This window comes from Leptosomus discolor, chromosome 5 (assembly GCF_034619465.1).
Source record: "Leptosomus discolor isolate bLepDis1 chromosome 5, bLepDis1.hap2, whole genome shotgun sequence".
Classification (NCBI taxonomy): Eukaryota; Metazoa; Chordata; class Aves; order Leptosomiformes; family Leptosomidae; genus Leptosomus; species Leptosomus discolor.
In genome coordinates this window covers 61,302,138-61,323,518 of record NC_141395.1, presented here as the reverse complement: position 1 = coordinate 61,323,518, position 21,381 = coordinate 61,302,138, and the positions used below count along the sequence as shown (strand labels likewise).

General features: G+C 38.6%; 1 protein-coding gene across 1 annotated transcript in view; it reads right to left on the bottom strand.

The window, feature by feature from the left end:
- ZFPM2 (zinc finger protein, FOG family member 2) overlaps positions 1–21,381 on the bottom strand; it is a 252,065-nt gene that overhangs the window by 139,052 nt on the left and 91,632 nt on the right. The window contains exon 3 of the mRNA XM_086466307.1: positions 20,343–20,461. Coding sequence (XP_086322433.1) covers positions 20,343–20,366 — 24 coding nt within the window. The 5' untranslated portion in view covers positions 20,367–20,461. The remainder of the gene's footprint in view (positions 1–20,342; positions 20,462–21,381) is intronic.

The window sequence follows — 21,381 nt, the reverse complement described above, 5'->3', positions numbered from 1 at the left end:
TTTTTTTTTTTAATCTGGAAAGCTTCAAAACCTCTTTAAGATTAACACCCATTTCACAATGAAATGTATCTCAAATTCTAAAACCTCTCAAAATTAAAAAACCTCTCCAATTAATTTGAGTATAAAATGAAGCCAAGAAAAGCGGGCCATACCCTTGGTCTCAAGGAAACCAGTCATCTCAGCATCACCTACAAATTCTTAGATAGCCATGGATGATGAGATAACCACCTCTACCTGAGGTGTTTCCTGAAAAACTATCTTAAACAACACCTTGTTCCCCAGTGCACAGCTAGGCTAAGCTGTGACAACAGGATATTTCCTTGTCAATAAAGACAAATGCCTAATGAGTGATCCAAATGCAAAGGAATAAAGTGCACTACTCAGAGTAAATATATTAAAAAAATAAATATAAAAGCTTGAAAGTATGATTCCAGGACCTTCATCTTCACTGAGGCTGAACAACAGTAACTTTACGCTTACCTGCAGCCTCATTCACTCAGCCAAAAATGTAGCTAAAAGCTCCTGTGGTAAGGAGATTCAATTAAAACAAGCACCTTTTTCCCAGTTCAGATCAGAGGTAGTATTTCTTTTAATGTGCTCTTTTGAATGGTGAGAAAGAGAATACTACTGTATGATAAAAGAGATTTTTTTTCCTCATTCTGCTTTCCATCTCTGCTTCATTTTACACAGGAATCTTTTCTCTTTACAATTCAGTGCAACATGTGTAAACATGGATTATACCACATCAGAAACCAAGTTAGCTATCTCAAGAGAATTTGTATCTCTGCTGTGTGTAAGTAAGCAGATTAATTCCTAGATCAGGCACTACCTAATGCATTTTCAATTCAATTTCTTATTTTCTTTCTGCACACAAGATCAGGGAAGTGGGATTATTTTATTAATTTAACTAATATTTTGCATGTTTTCCCTGTTATCTTTCTTTCCTCCAAAAATTTTTCTTAGCTCCTAGTAAGCCACTTACTATGAGCAAGGATGTGCAAAGACAAGAGACCTAAGCCCTCAACACCTTACAGAGAAATAAATGGCATGGGGAGTGACAAACTTTTCCTCCCGCTGCACTACAAGGAATAAGGAATTCTCACATATTTCAAACCCTGATCTACGGCGGCACATCCTGCCTGGGGTAAACTCAGTTATTGTATGAAATTTAGGAGAAGATTATTTATTCATTAACATTTATGCTGCTTTTACAGAAAATCTCAGAAGTAGTGCATGAGCCAGTTTGCTTTTATTACAGCAGTGCCTGCTAGCACTGTTTAAGGTAAGGGTCTGTCAACATATCACAAAAGCATGGGATTTACTGTGTAAGATCAGTCCACTGGCCCATTGAGCCTGCTAGCTTGCCTCTGGTAGTACCCTTTTCTGATCCTTAAGTAGAAGATGGCACAGTAAGCCCTTAATGCACCTGATTAATTGTGTGTAATGTTAAATGTGGGTACGGGCAGAGGCAAGAGACTCATTCTTGCTCTCTGCACATGCACCTAATACCCCAAGACATGAGATGATTACGTCCCTATAACTAGCAAAGTAACAGATAGTGATAAAAGTACACAGATCCTTTTCAAGTCAGATCTACGACTAGATACAGCAACGGGTGTACTATCTTGAACAGGGAAACTAACCACACATTTGTATTTTACACAAAATTACCATTCAGTCTTTTTTCCTTAAAATCAGCTCCAGAGACCACCTGCAGCCAGTGTACTCTAAATTACCTGTATGGGGTGGAGCTTGAAATTAAGGAGGGCAAGTCCTTGAGCACTGAAGAAGGTGTCTTGAAGGCCCGTAAGAAAAAGGATAGAGAAATTAGAGAAAGGTGAAGGAAGCACAGCTGGAAGAGAAGAGTGGAAGGAAGCACAGCTGGAAGAGAAGAGTGGACAAGGAGAGACTGGGAAGGTGAGGAGAAGGCCTAAGGGGCAAGTGCCAAAATCAGAAATAGGTAAGTATCAGGAGATAGGGTAAGGGAAAATGAAGAGTTAATGGCATTCGTGTAGATTAAAATGAAACTGCATGGAGAGAGTTGGGGTGCAGACAGAGTAGCAAAAAGGAGGCAATCAAAGCCACCAACAGAACTTCACCTTTTCCACAATGCTCTAGACTCTTTCCTGTTTAAGACCCTCCAGTCCTGCATCACCAGGTGATCTCACAGAAATATTCAGAAGTTCAGAATATGAACAAGATGTCAAATATGGGTGTCTCCATGAAGATACAGAACAGCAGAAACCGTCAAATACATTACTAAATAATCAGCCAAATATGGCAATCAAGAAAAAAAAAATTATATGGGGTAGTATCAGTTGATGTAGATCGAGTTGATGCAGATCTCAAGGCATTTAGAGAGACATTTTGACCTGAGTTAAGGATATCAAGGACATTTATACTTCTTGAACTACATGTCATAGTTGGTACTTCTCCTACATAATAGTTTCCTTCAACTAAACCAGAACTCATCTTTGTCAGTATCTGCACAAATGCAGCTATAATCTATAGTGCATGCCATGACATGTAAGGTGATTCTGTACATAGCCCCAAACTCCCCCGCCACAAAAACCCCCACCCAAAACCAACCAATCAAACAAAAAAAACCCCAGGGATTATTTTTTTTATAAAATGAGTAAATTTTTTTCCCCAGACATTTGTGAAATTAGTTATTTTAGTTGTCATCCCTTTCAGAGAATGATGTTCATATCTAAAGTTAAAATTAATACAAATGACTGAAGAGGCACAGCCTCATTACAAAGGATTTATACACAAACCCTCTTATCAATACCAACCTCCTAGTTCTTAGACTCCTAAAGACAGAAATATGGAGCTACAAATAACATTCAATTCCCAATTACTATGCCAACCAGCTCGTTTTATTATAGACTGTATTTGCATTTGACTGACTGGCCTATTGGAAACATAGTGCTGCTAGACCATCATCAAGCATTTTCTCTTTTTCAAAGACATAATCCAGACTATGCACACCAGTGCACTATCAATTGGTTTAATCATTCCTTTACATGATAAGGCATCCCACTCTTTGCAAATCTGGATTTTCGTTAAATACCTTCATGCTCCAATTTTAACCCATCAGTTATGAAATGATGGGAATTTGTTGCAGAGCAGTTATTTATTTGACTTCTGTAGGAGTCTACTTATTTTCTTTTGTTTTTCAGAGGTGGTACATTTGAGAATATGTTCAAAGGAGCATTGCTTTGTATTTGCATTTTCTTTATGGTTAGTATCTGCCTATAATATTCATAAAAATTTCATCTTCTTTTCTATCACAAATTGTCTGTGGATAGACAGATTCCTACATGCTTACTTTTTATTCACAATTTTTACATGAAGAGTTTCTAAAAATTAGTTCAATTTATAGGCTGCTAATATACAACTTTTCAGGCATCTGCTCGTCATTCGGGGAATAATCTTGTAACACAGGCATTTGTTTAACCTGTAAGAAACCTGAGACCTCCAGAGTGCTGTCAAGCAGGTCCATTATCTCTTGTACCTTGATCTCCAATTTTAAAAACTTGTGATCAAGCTACACTCTCCTCCTGTTCTCTGTCTGTAAATTATTTCAGGAAGCGATTTCCTCTTTTTGCCATGTTGATTCAAACATTGTAATAACAACAGCACGACTATCTGTTTTCTGACATTTAATAGGCTAGTCTGGATACAAAGAACTTCCTGGGGCAGAAAGTCCCAGTCAAAAAAATAAAGTTACATCAAATAAACTCCTAGAATGCAAATAAATAGTCATGAACACTATTCTGCATTATTTATCCAGGTATAATTGTCTTCAATCTTCTCTTATTGCTTCTCAAATTGTTTCAGAGTCAGGTTTAAAGTGAAGCTATGAGTGCACTGGCACACAAGTTGAACAGAAGGTTTTAAACATGCTTTATACGGCCAATGCCGGGCACTAAGGAATGGAGTAAGTGGAATGCTTTGTTACTATAAAGGTAAAATTATTCATGGAGAAAGAAGGGATATCCTTGGGGAAAAAAAAAAAAACAAACACCACTGTACTTCAGATATATCCAATTGTCTTAAGAACATTCTTGTTTTATACATATCTGGGAGTAAGGCAGAAAACTGTAGTGCTCTGTTTTGCACTGTGTCCAAAATTGGACTCATCATGGTTTCAGAATAGGAAAAAGCTACCTCTCTTGCTCCACTGAAGCATTTGTGATTCTACACCTGGCTCACTGTGGCCAAAAACATGGCACAAAGTAAGAAATAAAAAGAAAAATAGTGAAAATTGTTGATATTCCATGAATTTGAAACTGTATTTCAGAATTAAGACAACAAAGAAAGAAATAATGAGGAGAATCAGAGCTGCTCAAAAAGTCAACATTTTAAAACAATCAATGTTTAAATATTAACAATTCAAAATTCTACCAGTACACTGTTTTTCAGTTACATTCATGACAAATTGTGTCATTAATCTACTGAAGTCCATGCTGTGGAAATGCACATGTGGGAAAACACCTATTTTTGTATACAAATACTGTGATGAAGTATCAAAATACTGAAGAAACTTCTAGGATGCACACAGATTAAAATAGAGCTGGGGAAGTAGAGAAAAAACAGTCTTAAAAAATTCTGTCCTGCACTGTGACACAGATGTCTAAAATCTTGACATATTTTCAGGTTTGATTTAGAAATGGCTTTGCTCCTGCCTCTATTTGCTACAACTAAAATAAAAAGTAAAATTAAATCTACATCTTCATTATTCATACTGTATACAAAAGTATGCATTGTTCAATGAAAACATGAAAATGCCTCACTCTTTATGGGCAAAATACTGCTCTAATATCCTTATGCACATCTTACAGGGGAAGAATTTAATCTATATAAATCCACTTTGAGGAATTTTTTATTTTGATTTACAGTGCGTTCATATATGATATTAAGAGTAGGCAATGGCATTTAATGGAATCAAAAGGCAAAATGATGAGAGTGAATTCAGTCATGCTTTTACTGTTAACACTGGTGCAATGATTTATTCATTGTTCATTCCACTTACTTTTGTGTTTGAACAAGCATAAATTACAGTTACACCTCTTCATAACTACCAGTTGGCACATATGTGATACTGGTAATGACATATACATGTACAATTAGAAGAGCTCAGTATGTAGGCAGTATATATGTTTTATTCCAAATCAGAAACTTTCTGACTTTGGTGAAAATCATCACTCCTGTCATGTTTACATTCACCTTTTTCAGAAAAAGTGTCATAAATTTAGTGACTGGTGTGTCAAGTTTGAGGAATTGTAATCAAGTTGAGAACTGTAAAAGAAATCCAAGTCAAACCACAAGAAGTTAAAGGTTAAGATCAGACAGAGTCAGTGATGAGCGGCATTACTGAATGGAAATGATTGGTAAACACAGCCCATGTCTTAGCACATGATTAGTAGCAGCAGTTCATCTAAACAAAGAGCTGGCCATTCAAACGGAATCCCATTTAATGAAAAAATACAGAAATTTCCAAATTAATTTTTATTCGAGTGCTCATGGCACTTACCTTGCACTGGAAGCTATGCACAAGGCTCTGTGATGCCAACTTCAGGCACAGAACTAGTGTCACTCACATTGTCCAGTGTGGTGATCAAAAAAATGGGTCGTTCACTACTAATTTTTTTCTTTTTTAATTTATGAGAGAGTAAAAATTAATGTCCTTGAGGAGAAAGAGGCACTGCAGCTCTCATATATCCCATGCAATACCCCCATGGCTTTGACTGGTTTCTTTGACCAAATCCTGAAAAGTAACCGTATTTTTCAGCAAAACAGCATTATTGTGCTTTGTGTTTTCTGACTCTTCATCTCCACCAGTAACCGTAAGCTGCTGGTACTGGTGCCAAGTTCGGTACAGAGAGATTTATGTTGGCAGCACATGAGCTTCTGAGCTTCTGAAATAAATTTGGCACCAGGCACCAAAAGGGTTCACCCACCACTGATCTAGACTACATCCTTTATCAGCAGATGAGTTTCAAAATTCCCATCTAAATAAATACCTCCCCCCCCAATTTATCTGTATTTTCTTCCACTAGATTAATGAATATAGGAAGAATTCTCTGAAATCATTTGCAAACTCATTGCATTTTTCATTCACTATCTTTAAAAAACTCACGTCTGCTGCTTTAGTGTGATGTAACTGTTATTATACTAATCTTAATTACCTCCATTTTAGCTTTTGCCTCCCACACTTGCTTGTTGCCATTGTTTTCATATCTGCTCTAAAACCAGGACCTAAGCTAGTTGAGGCCAGGAGCTGTCTTTTCAATATCAGGTTCAGACAGAGTCTAGCACAAAGGACCACTAGTTCGCAACTAGAACCTCAACATGCTGCAGCACTACAGATGTTAAATATCATAATCATGATTGTATCTTCCTTACACAGTGATTATTAGCAAAGCTGTACAGCTTTCAAAGAGCCCTTGTTTTTACTTTTCACCAGCAGCTGAAGCAAAGAACACATTTCCATTACAAGATGAAGCTGTACAATCTCATCCAACAAATGATCTCACTCTGACCCTCACACTAACTTTGCTATTAAGCAAAAACAGGCACATTTTCAAATATTGATTCCAACTAATGTCTGATCCTAACAGGCATGATCTTATCTGGGCCCCGCTATAATAGAAGGAGTGTCAGAGTTAAACAGAATGGGTTTAGATAAGATCACAATCTTCCTCACCATGATGTGATGCTATCACTGAGTGAGTATAGTATTTGAAGCCATTATCATTAATAGATATTGGCAACAGTAAGACTGGTCACTGCTACGATCCAAACAAATTTGTGCAGGATAAAATAAAACAAGTTTTATCTGAATGGTGGATAAGGAGACGTTATGTGCCCTAAGAGACTTTGCTGCCTTTATTTTTTTCTTTGAAATGATAGATATTCAATTAAGAGAGAAATATTGAGTAGCAACATTGCTACTTTAGTTTGTTCTGTACCTTCAGTTTTGTGGCAAACTGCCATTTTAGCCTTCCTGCTGCTTTTGTGATGTCTGTCTTGACCAGACATCCCACACCGTGTTGTGTGGACAGACCCTAGTCCCAGGGTTTGCCTGAAGACCCATGGCACAGCTGATTGCATGGTGCCCTCCCTTGTTAGCAGAGAGTAGAGGAGCAAGGCACATCTTACAGGAGGTGTGGGAAGGAAAGGGTCATCTTTCTAGACTTTGAGCCTTATGGCTGTTTTCTTATGGATAATTCTTCTTGAATTATTCTTTGCAGGAATATGGGACATGGGTTAGCCCCACGGTGGGCTAACCTAAAGGACTGGTCTCTACAGTAAGCGTGGGCTGTGGCAAAAACCACAAGAGATGTACAAGGTTGACAGACATCTGGCTTAGCTTGATTTTTGCCTCACCACTTGTTCTGATCATGGTAGACTTTCTGCATTTTCTGAAAGAAGAAGGTACTGTAAAAGGGAACACCTGCTTTGATGTGTCAAATTCTCTGTGAAACTCTTCAGTCGTTCTCCCCTGAAGCTATTAGCATGTAAGGCCAAAACAGCACAGAATTAAAATAATAATTTATACCCCTGGAAAAAAATGTTATCAACCTAGGAAAACTGAAAACACTGGTATAAAAAAAAAGAAAAAAAAAAAGCCAGTTGATAGTTTTATGTGTGCTTTTTGTAATGAAACAGCACAAGCGTAGTTAAATTTTCATATACCAAAGCCATACAAAAATAATACATGAGAAAAGGGTGCAAATCTAAAACGCCTTTAACTACTCATCATTAGCAGAAATAAGCAAGTGTTCAGCATGTGGAATTAAAAGGGCACAATCAGATTTCCAAGGAGCAATGTTCTCTATGTCTATTGTGATAACAATATTGAACTCTAATATGCTACTTTTCATCCTTACAGCACTTACTTACAGACATTAGCTAATTAAGTCAATTTAAAAAATATTTCTAAATTAATAGGGTACTTGCCACAATCACCCAAATATTGGTCTTACATACAAAAACCCACACACAGCTTTTCTACTTATCTTCATGTATTTGTCTTCTAAAATGTGTGACTAACTCCAGCGCACTGAAATCTTTTTGATAATCACTGAAGATGAATGTATCAGGACAATCAGCAGCATATGGAACACAGAATGCTGCCAGATGTTAACACACTAAAATAAAGCAGAACCATCCATGTACTCCGTATCTTGTCTAAAAATAATATACTCATTGACCTCAACCCCATCAAACCAGTCCCATCTTCAAGGTCAAATAAAATAACAAATATTTATCTTCTATGGAGAGGTTTATGGGCTGTACTTGCAGTGTTCAGTGTCATGAAATGCTAAGCATACCTCAGCCCTACTGCTTTGAATGAAAGCTTGGGGTGTTCAGCACCTCCTGCTGGTGCTCAGTGCTAGGCAAAATCAAGTCCTAAGTGCATTATTAATCACCGTTTAAAATCTGCAGTCATCGTGCATTCCCTTTCATTGCTTTATATTTTTTCACAGACTACACATGGAAACATAAAAAAACGAGTTAGAGTAAAAAACACAGGCATATACACCGTCATCTCTAAAACATACTTTACTTGGAAGAGATCTGCGTATGTTATACGTTGTCTCGAAAAAAATAACTTCAACAATCTATGTTATCCCAACGTTATTTTTAAACTGATAATATCAATGCAGCAAACTGCTGCAGCTCTTGTGAGGTTGAGTACCACGCTGCAGTGGACCATGGCAGTGAATGCCACCCCATGAACCTCTTTACTTCCCCACGCCTTGCAACTGCCCCAAAGCTCCTGTTCAACATCACAGCCAGAGAAACACTGAAAACAAGAACACCACAACTGTATTTCTGAAGAGTTCAGGAGACCTCACAGTTATATTACTTATTATGAACAAAGAATTAGATAGTCAAGTACCTTTGGTATGACTGACAAGGAAATGCTTATTAAAAGTCAGAAAGGCCATTTAGTCCCATGTATGCCACTAGCCTTAGCAAGTCTAGTAGGTGCTACTACAAAGCCACTTCAACCCTGCAACAAGTGCTAACAATTGGCTTGGAAGAGGGAATGCGAGGAATGTTAAGGAGGCACAACCACATGAAGTGGTCTCACATTTGTGAGAGGTCGAGTTTCAAAACATGGATATTCTTGTTTTCCACTGATGAATGTGGTGGGGGAAGGGGAGGAGTTTTTAAAGGTAATCAGTGCATGTGCGGTCATTTACTACACACAGGTACCTGTTATTGTTTCTGTATGCATTAAAGAGATTTACTAGCACAGAAACAGCACCACAAAATGAGCTCCGAGGATGCTGGCGATGCCAAGAGCCTCCTTGCAAATGTTTCCACATCCAACCCATGGTGCGTTCTCTGTTTTTCAGCCTGCCTAATCGGGACTCTGGTACCTGATAGTGGATGACTGACTATCGAAATCAAGATTCAGCTTACTCCCTGAGGCATGCTGTACTGCCAGATCAAAGTGCACACATTTGGCATCCTGAAAATGCAATACCATTGCTCTCACTTAGCAAATCCGTGACACAGAAACCTGGGACAATGATTTCTTAAAAAAGAGGTATGGAATACTTAGAAACAAAGTCCAAAATAAACCTGAAAATAATGTTTTGAAAAAGCTACACTGATTTAATATTTGGTTATACAGGGAGTGTTAATTTAGTCAGCAAGAAAATGGAGTGGGAAGGGAGAATATGCAGAAGAAAAAAAAACCTGCAGGTAATTGGGAAGGGACATGCCAAAGAAATACAGTGGCTTACTTCCTTATCTCCCAGCAAGCCCTTGTTATATTTCAATTAGATTTTGAAAACGGTATCCTATACTGTGTGACCAACTGTCTAGCTTCCTGTAACGTCCCATCTGCCTTTTTTTACAAAACCCAGTGTCTCATTCTGGCCTTTTAAAGCCAATCTTGAAAGATTTTAGCTACCTGCAGGTGTCTCTGGGCAGCTGAACAAGTGAAGTTGGCTGCAGACATTTCTCGGCATCAGAATGCCAAAAGCCACAGGTCATCTGCTCTGTTTCCTTCCCCCACGCCACGGCTCAGCTGCACCTACACCACTCCTGTCGTCTTGGTCCAGCCTGTTCTTAAACACACCAGCCACAGATTTTCTACAACCTCCTGAATTTCTTCCAGCCTTTCACTCTCATTACAGTTAGGAAGCTCTTTCTTGTATCTTACCTAAATCTCCCTTGCTGATACCTACATCTACAAGTCTGGCAGGTTCACCTAATGCAACCCATCATATCCTCCCATGGACCATGATCCAGGCACGTCCAAGCAGCAAGGGAAACCCTCCACCACAGAAGTGTACAGGATTAAGATGGTATTTTGGCTTCGAGGAGGGGAGATGGACTGACCAGAGTAAGAAGAAAAACAGGAGTAAGGTAAAACAAGTAGATCGCAAAAGAGAAAAATATGATTAGAATTTAACAAATATGAAGAACAAGATCCAGTATTTAATGCAGTAAATGCAACCGCATCCAAGAGGAAGAAACACCATAAAAGCAAAGAGATAAGACGAAGACATACTATGAGGTCCACAATATAATCAAAATTAGAAATAGCAGAACCAGGCCTGCTTCAACACAAGCAGAAAAGAAGAAACTAATATATTTTGGATGTACTATTGTTTTCTGCTTTATTGCTCTCTCCCCTTTATGCTAATTTGACCCAGTTTTCTTCCAAAAGTGTGGACAACAGCTTGCAGGAGGAGGAGAGAGGGAAGAATCCTTCCTCACCTCCCCAGCGCTGAGGCACACCTCCCTCAGCTCCCCTAAACTTGTCTTTAGTGTCCTCACACATGGCAGGAGTTCCAGTTTCATATTTTAAAAAAAATTGGTCACTCATCCCCCAGACCAGAGACTATAATGTGGAACAGAAAGCTCAAAAGAAAAAAAAAAAAAAAGTATTTTGCGAAATGTGAGATGTCTATAAATACATAAATAATAATAATTGCTAACGTACATGAAGCTTTTATAAATCTCCTACATGCTTTTCAGATATCAAATCAAATGTCAGAAACAAGATACAAAATACTAATCTGTGACATTTTTTCAGAGTGAGAATAATCTACATAAACTATGATGATGCTATGTAGTTTATTCTAAATGCAGTCGCATTCAGACTGCTATCCTTCCCTTAGAGTACAGAAAAGACAGTATTTTTAAATGTAAAACTCATTTATTCCCTAAATAGGTTAAAAGAGCTCAAATTAAAAAAAGAAAAAAGCTATATTTAATGTTTCACAACTTGTGAAACTTTCTGTAAACACATTGAACTATTTTTCCCTTCTCTCTAGTCTGTGGAATACATGACAAAATGCATTAGTGAAAAGAAAGGGGGCAAAGTTTATTAATTAATACTAAGTTATTTAAGATGGGACATGAATATGAAACAGTATCAAATCTGATGAGGCTATGCATATAATTTATCACGTATGGAATATCAGGACATGCACAAACTCCTGTAAATAAGACACATCACTAGGTAGAGTACTAGCTGTGCATCCCCTGCCGCAGCCTTTCCCCTACTGCAGGTAGTCTGGGGCTGGCAGAGAGGGCAAGGACAGCATGCAATGGTGCCTCCCCATGCTCTTTGCATCAGAGCCCTAATGTCTGGAGCTGTCTTTTCAGCTCCCCTGGAGACACCATAGGATTATATTGATGAACTTGTTCTCTGGGCTTGATAAATGAGGCCCAGGACATTTACAAACCTCACTCAGCACTTAAGATCTCAGGCCAGGCTCTGTGTTGCTCGTATTTTAGAGGCGCAAAGTAGATCTGCTGCATCTGGAAAAGGACAAATTTCGCTACTGGCTACGTGATACTACAAAATCATTAGAAAAGGAGATATAGCTGAACAGAGAAGTTGTTCAGCAAACTGTTTGTATTTCAAATAAAACTCTGATTTTTAAAACCTAGTAACAGTCAGTACTTTTTTCTGACTAGAATATGCTATATTTATATACTTACACTTATATTGTGTGTGTATATATATATTTACAAATATATATACACTTACAATTCTACGTATTTATGTATCCACACATACTGTACTAACTATACTTACTATAAATATTGAGGGTCTTTTCCTATTCAAAACATTCAAAAACACTCTTTCACAGAATGCAGTTAATTCTGCTGGTAATGAAACAACTAGAAAGACCTCTTATTTTGATCATTCTTGAAATTTTACAGGCTACTTCTTTCATGCATATTCAGACAGAAAGGGAACTGATGTTTGGAATGTAAATCATTCCATCACACTGTATGGGAAGTGAGCAGCAAGCAGCCACTGTCTTCACTGAAACCACAGGTCCATTCCTTTACTTGAAGCCATTTTCTCATTTAAATGAAGATAGACAATCATTTAAAAATCTTCTTACTGTTGCTATGATTGGTATCTTGGTCTGAACTTTTTTAGCAGAAACAAATTTTGACACCACCAAAATATGACTTTTCAGACCAGAATTTTCTCAACAGCGCACTCTGTTCCAAACAACTGCCCATCATGGCCTCCACAAGTCTATGGAAAGCATCTCTTGATCTTTTCATAATCGCGTCATTTGTATGTCCAAACAGTACATCTGGACAAAGCAGCAAGTGCAACACAAGCGCTACTTTAAGTTCCACATTAACACAAGGAAAAGCTTTTTCACTGTGAGGGTGACAAAGGACTGGAACAGGCTGCCCAGAGAGGTTGTGGAGTCTCCTTCTCTGGAAACACTCAAAACCCGCCTGGACATGTTCCTGTGTGACCTACTCTAGGCGGTCCTGCTCTGGCAGGGGGGTTGGACTAGATGATCTTTTGAGGTCCCTTCCAACTCCTAACATTCTGTGATTCTGTGATACACTTTCACACTCAACAGCATCATGGTGCTTTTCTCCACTACCACTGTACACTAAGGCTAACTGCCCTTGGGCAGGCATAGATTTATGGGTAATTGCCTCAAAGAAATGGAGGAGCATCCAGGAAATTCTATTTTCTAGTGGTCAAAGACAGAACACAAGCCTCCAGGTCTTTCAGTTCAGTGCCCATTTTAACTACCAAATTCTTAGCATAACAATGCAAACATCATAGACACATACACCTTCACAGCTTTATGTTCCACTAAAATGATGGAGGTAGGATTTCCTATACTTGTTCCACGGATGTGAAACTACTGGAAGAAAGTGTCAACATTTTAGAAACTGAATAATATTTCAGAATAAAAAAAACAACCGTGTTCTTTAACATTTAGGGAGAAGACAGTTATTTCAAAAACTGCTGAATATTTAAATCTGACATTTCATATCTGCTTAGTCTATAATAATACATATGTTTCATAAATAAGAAGAAATATCATTATAAAAAGCATGAATTTTAAAAACTTCCTCAGAGGACAACATTAATGTTAAATTCCTCATCTTAAACATGAGTGTTGAACTCATGCCTCTTAGGTATTTCAGTGTACTGAGCTACATGAATGGCCTTAAATGGAGCTAAATCAACTATTTCTCTCACCCAAAGTTTTTAAGTAAGAGTACATCCCATTATAAAAGTTGTATTATAAATTTAGCAAAATCTACAATAGCAAAATAAGCATTTGAGCCTTAAAGTCTACAGTACAGAAGAGATTAGACTAGATGACCATAGCCTAGCAGCAAAAGAATAAGTTGCTCCTGCGCAATTTATTGCAGTGGTTCTCTCTAAACAGCTTAACAGTGCAGTATGTGCTCCAGTACACATTGTCTTCTCTCTGCTTCTCCCCACATCCTAAAATAGAAGAGCCTGGCACTTGCAGATGGTATCTCCCTCTGCTTCTGCTGCCTGGGAAGCCCCAAACCGAATTTTCTTGGCCTTTTTCTGTCCTGGGCTCCTGACCTTGCTTCATCTCTTCTGCTGGGCCATCCCCTCGCTCTGCTTTCAGCAGCTCCCTGGCAATGTGCCCCAGAGTACATTTCCACTTTGAGAAGGACCCCCCTATTGAAATAGGAGAGATAGTTTGAGTCTTCTCCCAGGGAACTGAGTATTAGGATAGTCTGCTTAATGGAGGTGCTTATAGCAAGCACCAACTGACTTACTTTAAAAAAAAAAACCTTTCAAAATGACCACTGGTAGTTTTAAACAAATGTTAAAGTTCTGCTGTTTCGATGAATAGGTGTCAAAATGAACCATGGGTGCATGTAGTCTTAAAAAAAGGAAAACAGGTTAAAAAACAAAAGCAGTTTTATGTGAAAATCCCCTATTGACATAACACTGCATTCTGGTAATCATCGATTTGCAAATAAAGAAATGAAAAGGAACAACCTAATTCCAATCCTGTCTTCCTGTGAAGATTTGTGGTTTGTTTTGTTTTCAAAACAAACCATATTTCTATTTCCCTTAAATATTTAGTATCTTAAAATTAAGGCCATGGTAAAGGCATACAGAGGTGCATGAACAGTGTGCCCCTTTTCATGGACCCTGTTGCTTCATCACCTATTCACATTCTGGAAACTACTTCTGCAAGCTGGGAAAAACACCCCACTTTCAGCTTTTTTCAAAACAGGGTATTTATTCTGAGTGTTACCATATCTTGCTATCATATTAGTAACATGCTTTAAATTAACTCTTGTTGTGAAAATGTAAATAAAGAAGCAGAAATAACTAATTTATTTTTTTTAAGTGTCTAAACTACAATTACGCACAAAAGTTTCATAAAAAGTTGTCATTGCTTTCCCCTCAGCTACATGTCTATATGAATGGGAGAGCACTTTACAAAAGGTGAGGTAATGTGAGGTGATTTGTTCTCAAAGACCATTCTGGATGGCTATGCGGATGTCCATGTTATCTCAGCTTATCTCCATTTCTTAAGATGTTTCAGTTTGTATGAAGTGGTCAACCCTGACACTTGCACAGTGCATCAGCACATCGCTACAGGCGTGACACAATGTGCTGTTCAGAAGCAATGTTACATTAACGTCTGCTTCTGTTTGGGACAGAAGGAAGTGTTTTTAAACTAGTTTTAAACATGAAAAGCCTGACATTAACAGCAGTAAAAATGAGAAAGAAATGCTTTTGTAGCCCCGTGAGGTATTTAAGGGTATCAACCCAGTACAACAAAGATTAAAATCAAGGTTCATTACTCAATACACTATTTTTGATAACTAAGTATAAAAATGGCTCCATGCTAGCAAGAGCCCAAATCCCCATTTGCAGGAAAATATTTAAAGATAAAAACTGCCCTAGCCCTTTCCGTGTTTGAACAAGAGAACCAGAGACTACAGCCAGACTAGACTACTGACTGGCTTGCTGGCTGTACAGCACCTCCAACCAAAGTGCCCAGAAAACCCTCGCACTGCAACTCTGAAGATTAAAGTTGCTGGCTACTACAGATACGAGGCTTCTGACCCAAAGTGACCAGTCACAGATTACTGAGTGAGCAACTCAACTGCATTTTGAACCTTGGCTCCTCAGCCCCTCACATGCTACCCGGTCAAACCGTTTCATGACGATGTCTTCCAGAAGTGTCACTTTGGAGCTGAACCTCCCAGATCCCATTAAAGGGTCCCTGCTGTATCCCACTGCTTGCCTGGCCCAACCCTGCACAGTTTCTTCCCGCAGATTCCCTTCACAGCCACGTTGAATCCTCTTTTCCTTATCAGGCCGATACAGGCCTGCCCCGCATGCCCCTCCCTGCAACAAGACCACGAGAACGGGGGGCAGGATCCAGCTGCTCATTGTTTTGCTTTGCAAAACCCTGCCATGGGCACAGATTAACACCAAAAACTAGATGGCGGCAGCCAAAGGAAAAAGGCCTTTCAGAATGCCTCCACACGACTACCGGAGCGACGGCACAAGCTGCTGCTCGATGTCCGTTGTGGGTTATGAAGTTCTGTGCCGCTTTTGTTTCCAAGGGCCTCATTCCCAAAGTTGTGCCCTCAAACAGGGAAAATATTTACAGCTGGGAAAAAGCAAACAAGCAGGTTTTTTCTTAAATAGGCTGTTAGTACCTTGAATTTAGAGCTGCTTGGGCATAGCAGCTACTCTTTCAGTGGTTTGTATGACCAGCCTGGAGGGGCCTTCTGTTCTTCTCACCTGCCTGTTCACCTCACCTGCCTGTTCACATTAGACCTGACATATGTGCAAATCCACTTTCTGTTAAAGACAGGAATCACAAGCCAGGAGTTTCACGAGAAATATATTCCCATCTACTTGTAGGTATCCACAAACTACTGAATTTTCTGTGATGCAGCAAGGCACAAAGTTGGAGCCTTCCTGGTAAAACTAGTGATTAAATCGTGTTGCCTTCCTTGTAGAGCTGAGTTCTCATCAACTGTAGATAGAAAGCAGTATTGTACAAAACTCTGCATGTGTCTGTTTGTCAAAACAACAAGATTATATTAAATCTCAAACAGAATCTGGAGACATGTAGGTGATCTCTTCTTGCTGTAAAAGAAGAGAACAAGCTCTTATTTTAGAAGTGCACTTTCTAGGCTTGAAAAGACATTCCTATGCATTTCATTTTCTTCAGACCATCAATTATTATGGAACAGATGATGGAAAGTGGAAGTGGAAAGAAGTGGAAGGCAGTAACCTCTATGGCCAATTGTGCAGAGGGATATAAACTATGCATGCAGCTGAGAGCAGAATAATTTGCCAAATTTTGGCAAAATTACAGGAACAGATCATTAAAGGCATCTAAATAGGAGATCTGTCACTCTAAATATAATAAAGGTATCTAAATAGATATCTATAAATATTTAATAATGACATAAGTGGATTGAGAGCAGTCCTGGGGAGAAGGACTTGGGCGTGCTGGTGGATGATAGGACAAACATGAGCCAATAGTGTGCGCTTGCAGCCCAAAAGTCAATAGTATCCTGGGCTGCATCAAAAGATGTGTGGCCAGCAGGTCGAGGGAGGTGATTCTGCCCCTCTACTCTGCCCTTGTGAGACCTCACCTGGAAGCCTGTGTCCAGCTCTGGAGCCCCCAACACAAGACAGACATGGAGCTGTTGGAGCGAGTCCGAAGGAGGGCTACCAAGATGGTCAGAGGGTTGGAACACCTTTCCTATGAGGACAGGCAGAGAGATGGGCTTGTTCAGCCTGGAGAAGAGAAGGGTCTGGGGAGACCCTATAGCAGCCTTCCAGTACCTGAAGGGGGCCTACAAGAAGGCTGGGGCGGGACTTTTTACAAGGGCCTGCAGTGGTAGGACAAAGGGTGATGGTTGGAAGCTGGGAGAGGGCAGGTTTAGACTAGATACAAGGAAGAAGTTCTTCACCCTGAGGGTGGTGAGACACTGGAACAGGTTGGCTAAGGAAGTTGTGGGTGCTCCATCCCTGGAAGTGTTCAAGAGCAGGTTGGATGGAGCCTTGAGCAACTTGGTGTAGTGGAAGGTGTCCCTTCCCATGGCAGGGGCTTTGAACTAGACGATCTTTGAGGCCCCTTCCAACCCAAACCATTCTGCGATCCTATGACTCTAAGCAGTTCTTAAGATCAGATTGAAATGTGAATTAAATGCCCAGACAAGTTTTAAGATTCAAGAGTCACCCTTTGTTGTTAAAAATAACGTTCTTAAGATTTCTGGTGGCTGCATGCAGATTGTTTCATCAACAGTACTGTAATGCAATGGTCCATTATTTCACAAATGGTTTTGATCATTCTGTAATTCATGAGTATTGGCTAACTCCTAGATAAGAAAAATTAAGAACTTCATTAGTCATTGAGCTATTTCAAATCTACCATTAGAGTCTGAGTATTCTGCAGCCCTAGTACAGACCTTGCTCTCCCATACCTCCTGACAGTGCTGCAGCACTGCTGATGAAGTCAACAGCTGCTATTCCTATTGCAAGTGAAAAGCAGCATTTACATAATTTTTGTCCAAGGTACCCAACCTTCCACTACTCTGAGATATATACTGTTAATATACTTCAAGACAGAAACTTGAAAGATCTAAAAAGTATTTGACATCTGGCACGGTGACTCAATTAATTATCATACTGAATTAATTAGCTTGCTCCATCTCCCGAGCCAGCAGCAGCGAGACTGCATTCAGTGACACAGCACTGCTTGAAAAAAGAAGCACTTCAACAGGGTATTACATGTACAGGCTGTATACAGTGCAGAGTACAAGGGTGGTAAGTAAGCTGCAACTGTCATAGCTAGGTAATGAATCCTGTGAGGCAATGTCACATTGCTAACACTAAAATCAGGTAACACACTTGTAGACAGCCACAAACATATTTTGCAATAAAGAGACCAGCTGAAAAAATTCTGATATTTACTCACCTGAGGTTCCCCGATTTTTTCTTTCTTTTCCTCGCTATACCAAAAATTCACATTAAAGCTCTTTTCCAGAAATCATTTGATGTTTCTAACAGTGCAATGTTCGAAGTTCTCATTCAGAAATTAACTAAACCTGCTGTCAGCTGCTGATGTGAAAGTTTGATTGAATTCTAGGGAGGTGAGACTTTATCCAAATGAGCTTTTCAAAACAGATATAAATAACAAGTAAACAAATGCCACTCCCTTTATGAACAACAGAGAGCATGTATGCTAGTGACAAAAGTAATCAAATATGTCAAGCAAACAGAAAAATCATAAATAAAGCAGAATTGTTTCAAGAAAAAAGATAAAAGAAAAATATGAAGAAGCTGGCACCGGGTTTGTGTTGCATAAACAGTAATTTAAAGTTCTATCAAAAGATTTACATTTCTTCACACAGCACTTTAAAGTAACAAATGTAGGATTACAGGAAACATCTGATATTCAGGATAAAGAAACAATATTTTGAATCACAGATTAATTCAGGTTGGAAGGGACCTCTGGAGGTCATCCAGTCCAAACTCCCACTCAAAGCAGGGCAAACTTCAAAGTGAGATCTAACTTCGAAGTTAACTCCAATTGCTCAAGATGATATGCAGTTCAGTTTCGACTATCTCAAAGGATGGAGTTGCTCAGGGAGCAAGACAGTATTGCTGAGGACTACAATTCTGTTTACAGGAACTTTTTCAGATTTCCAAATATATTTATATTAGTAGGCAAAACAAAACTAAAATATTTCAAGTGTTAGCAAAAATAGGCTATGATTTTTAATTTGACAAGAAAAAAATTGGTATCTTTCCAGTTTAGTGAAGAAAAAGAGTCCTGAAGATTTTCATCCCACATCTCTCTGAACTAGGTTGAGAAAGTTGATCAATCCCATTGCGATCACCAAACTAAAAAGTCAACTCTGCTCACTGCTTCATTATAAGTTCATTAAAACTAAAATATCTTAGCTAAATGTTTTTGTTACAGCAGAAGTGGTATTTGCCCAAATTTACAAAATAATAACAGACCTTAATATACACCTTAAATGGCTACTATGTACTCAGAATAATGTTTCACTACAATTTTAATATACATATTTACAGAAAGTAACAAGCATACTATCCAGCACGCGCTTAAAAGGGAACAATATATAGGCACAGGTTCTCCAGGGAGGAGTTAAAGACTACCAGTTGCCCCCCTTTTCTCCCATGTCCACATAACCCCTCTCTCACACTGTCCCAGATGTATTTCAGCAGCTCAGCACTCCTCAGGTCCTCCAAGGACAGGACAATACCCCCAACACTGGGAAGCTCAGCTTCTCTATTTACAGCACAGATGTATCTACCCCAAATGTATGTAAAACACTTCTGTGAAACAGTTCCACTGGTCTTTATGTCAATGCATTCATGCAGTCTGTAATAGTAAACAGTGCTCCAGCTGAAGAAAATGGTTCTTCAGAAGTATCCCACAGGGCAATGCATGTTCTAAGATTGTCTAAACCCTCCTTCTAGAGATAGTAGTTGCTTTTTTTCTACACAGGGTCACCTTTCTAGGTATTCTCAGAAAAGTAATCTGAACTATATATAAGTAATCTTGAAGCTCAGATTTAAAACCAACACAAACAGAAATGATCTTGCTATGTTCAGTAACATCAAGGCAAATTTAAGGATTTTTATCCTAAAAAAAAAGTAATTTATTTTCTAGCATCCAGTAATATAAATTAAGTATTCAGCAATTAATACTATGAAAAATTTTAAAAGCCACTAAAAAAAAAATCAGGTTTTACTACTGAAATGCAACAGCTTGGTTCAGCAAATAAGGAAGTGACATTTCCTGTCTGTAAAATAACAAGTTAAATACTATTAACCTGTGCTCCAAATAACTTTAGGTGGATGGTTGCCATAGATGAACTAATTGGAAAAGAGCCAAATACCACTGTCCGTGAAAGCTAACAATGCCCATTTTCAAATGCTCCGGCTGAGAAGCAATTCAGGCTATTCCCTAAAGAACAACAGACAATATAACGAAGCAAAGTGTCTCGCAGCATCTACATACCAAGGTGTTATTATTCAGATCCATCTTCCCAGCAAAAGGCCCCCATGTTGTTCCAACCGGAAGCTGCTGCCGGCTCTGAATCTTGCGCTCCCCGTCTTTCTGGACCACCTCCAACTCTCCTGCAAACAAAGAAAACAAGCAGTGTTGAGAGTACTTTCACTTGCGCCTTGACAACAACCACCTCTGCCTTTGTGTTGGCTTTATAGGCACAATGTTCTGAGGATCCATATAAAGATAATTAATTATGCTTGTCTGAAAAGCAACTGATCTTGTCATCCTGCAAAAGAAAAACAAACCTTTTTCCCTTATAATGACATTCAAGTTTTGTTTAGGAAGTCCCATTACTTTCCTGCATCTTTTCACATGCATTAGAGTTTGAAGGCATTTTTATTCAAAATACTGGTTTCATAAAAGTTCTTAAGAAATGCTGAGGAGGGGGGAAATGATAGTTGAAAGGAGAGAGTGCAACAGCAGCCACACCTGGTGCATTAACCACCTTGATGCATTTTGCTGTCACAATACCACATTCTGAAACATTCAGCTACTAAAAGTTTTGTAGACACACCATATAGTGATACAAATCCACAACAACTGTACTAGTTCTGAAGAAACTACTAACAACATTTACTACAATTAAAAAAAAGGCATTTTAAATGAAGTGAGGTTTTACAGGCAGTAACATTTCAGAATTAGACCCAAAATACTTTAAATTGTTAGCTTAAGGGTTTAACACAAATAGGTAAAAGCAATGGGGAGATAGTATAGTGGTTTTGGTTTATTAGCGTGTACTAATTTGTTTTTGTCTTTTTTTAAAAGAAAATTTTTTTTTTGAAAGCAAGGACTTCAAAATTAACACTTAAAAGTAAAATTGTTACTTTAGCTCATTTGAACTTTTCTGGGCTTTTCCAGTGAAAAAAGACCAAGTAATACACACTTGATCATTGCTGTGGAAGGAAAAATGAAATTCAGTCACCACCTTTCTCCTCAGTACTTTTTCCACTTCATCTCAGGATTAAAAAAAAAATATTCTGGACAACTC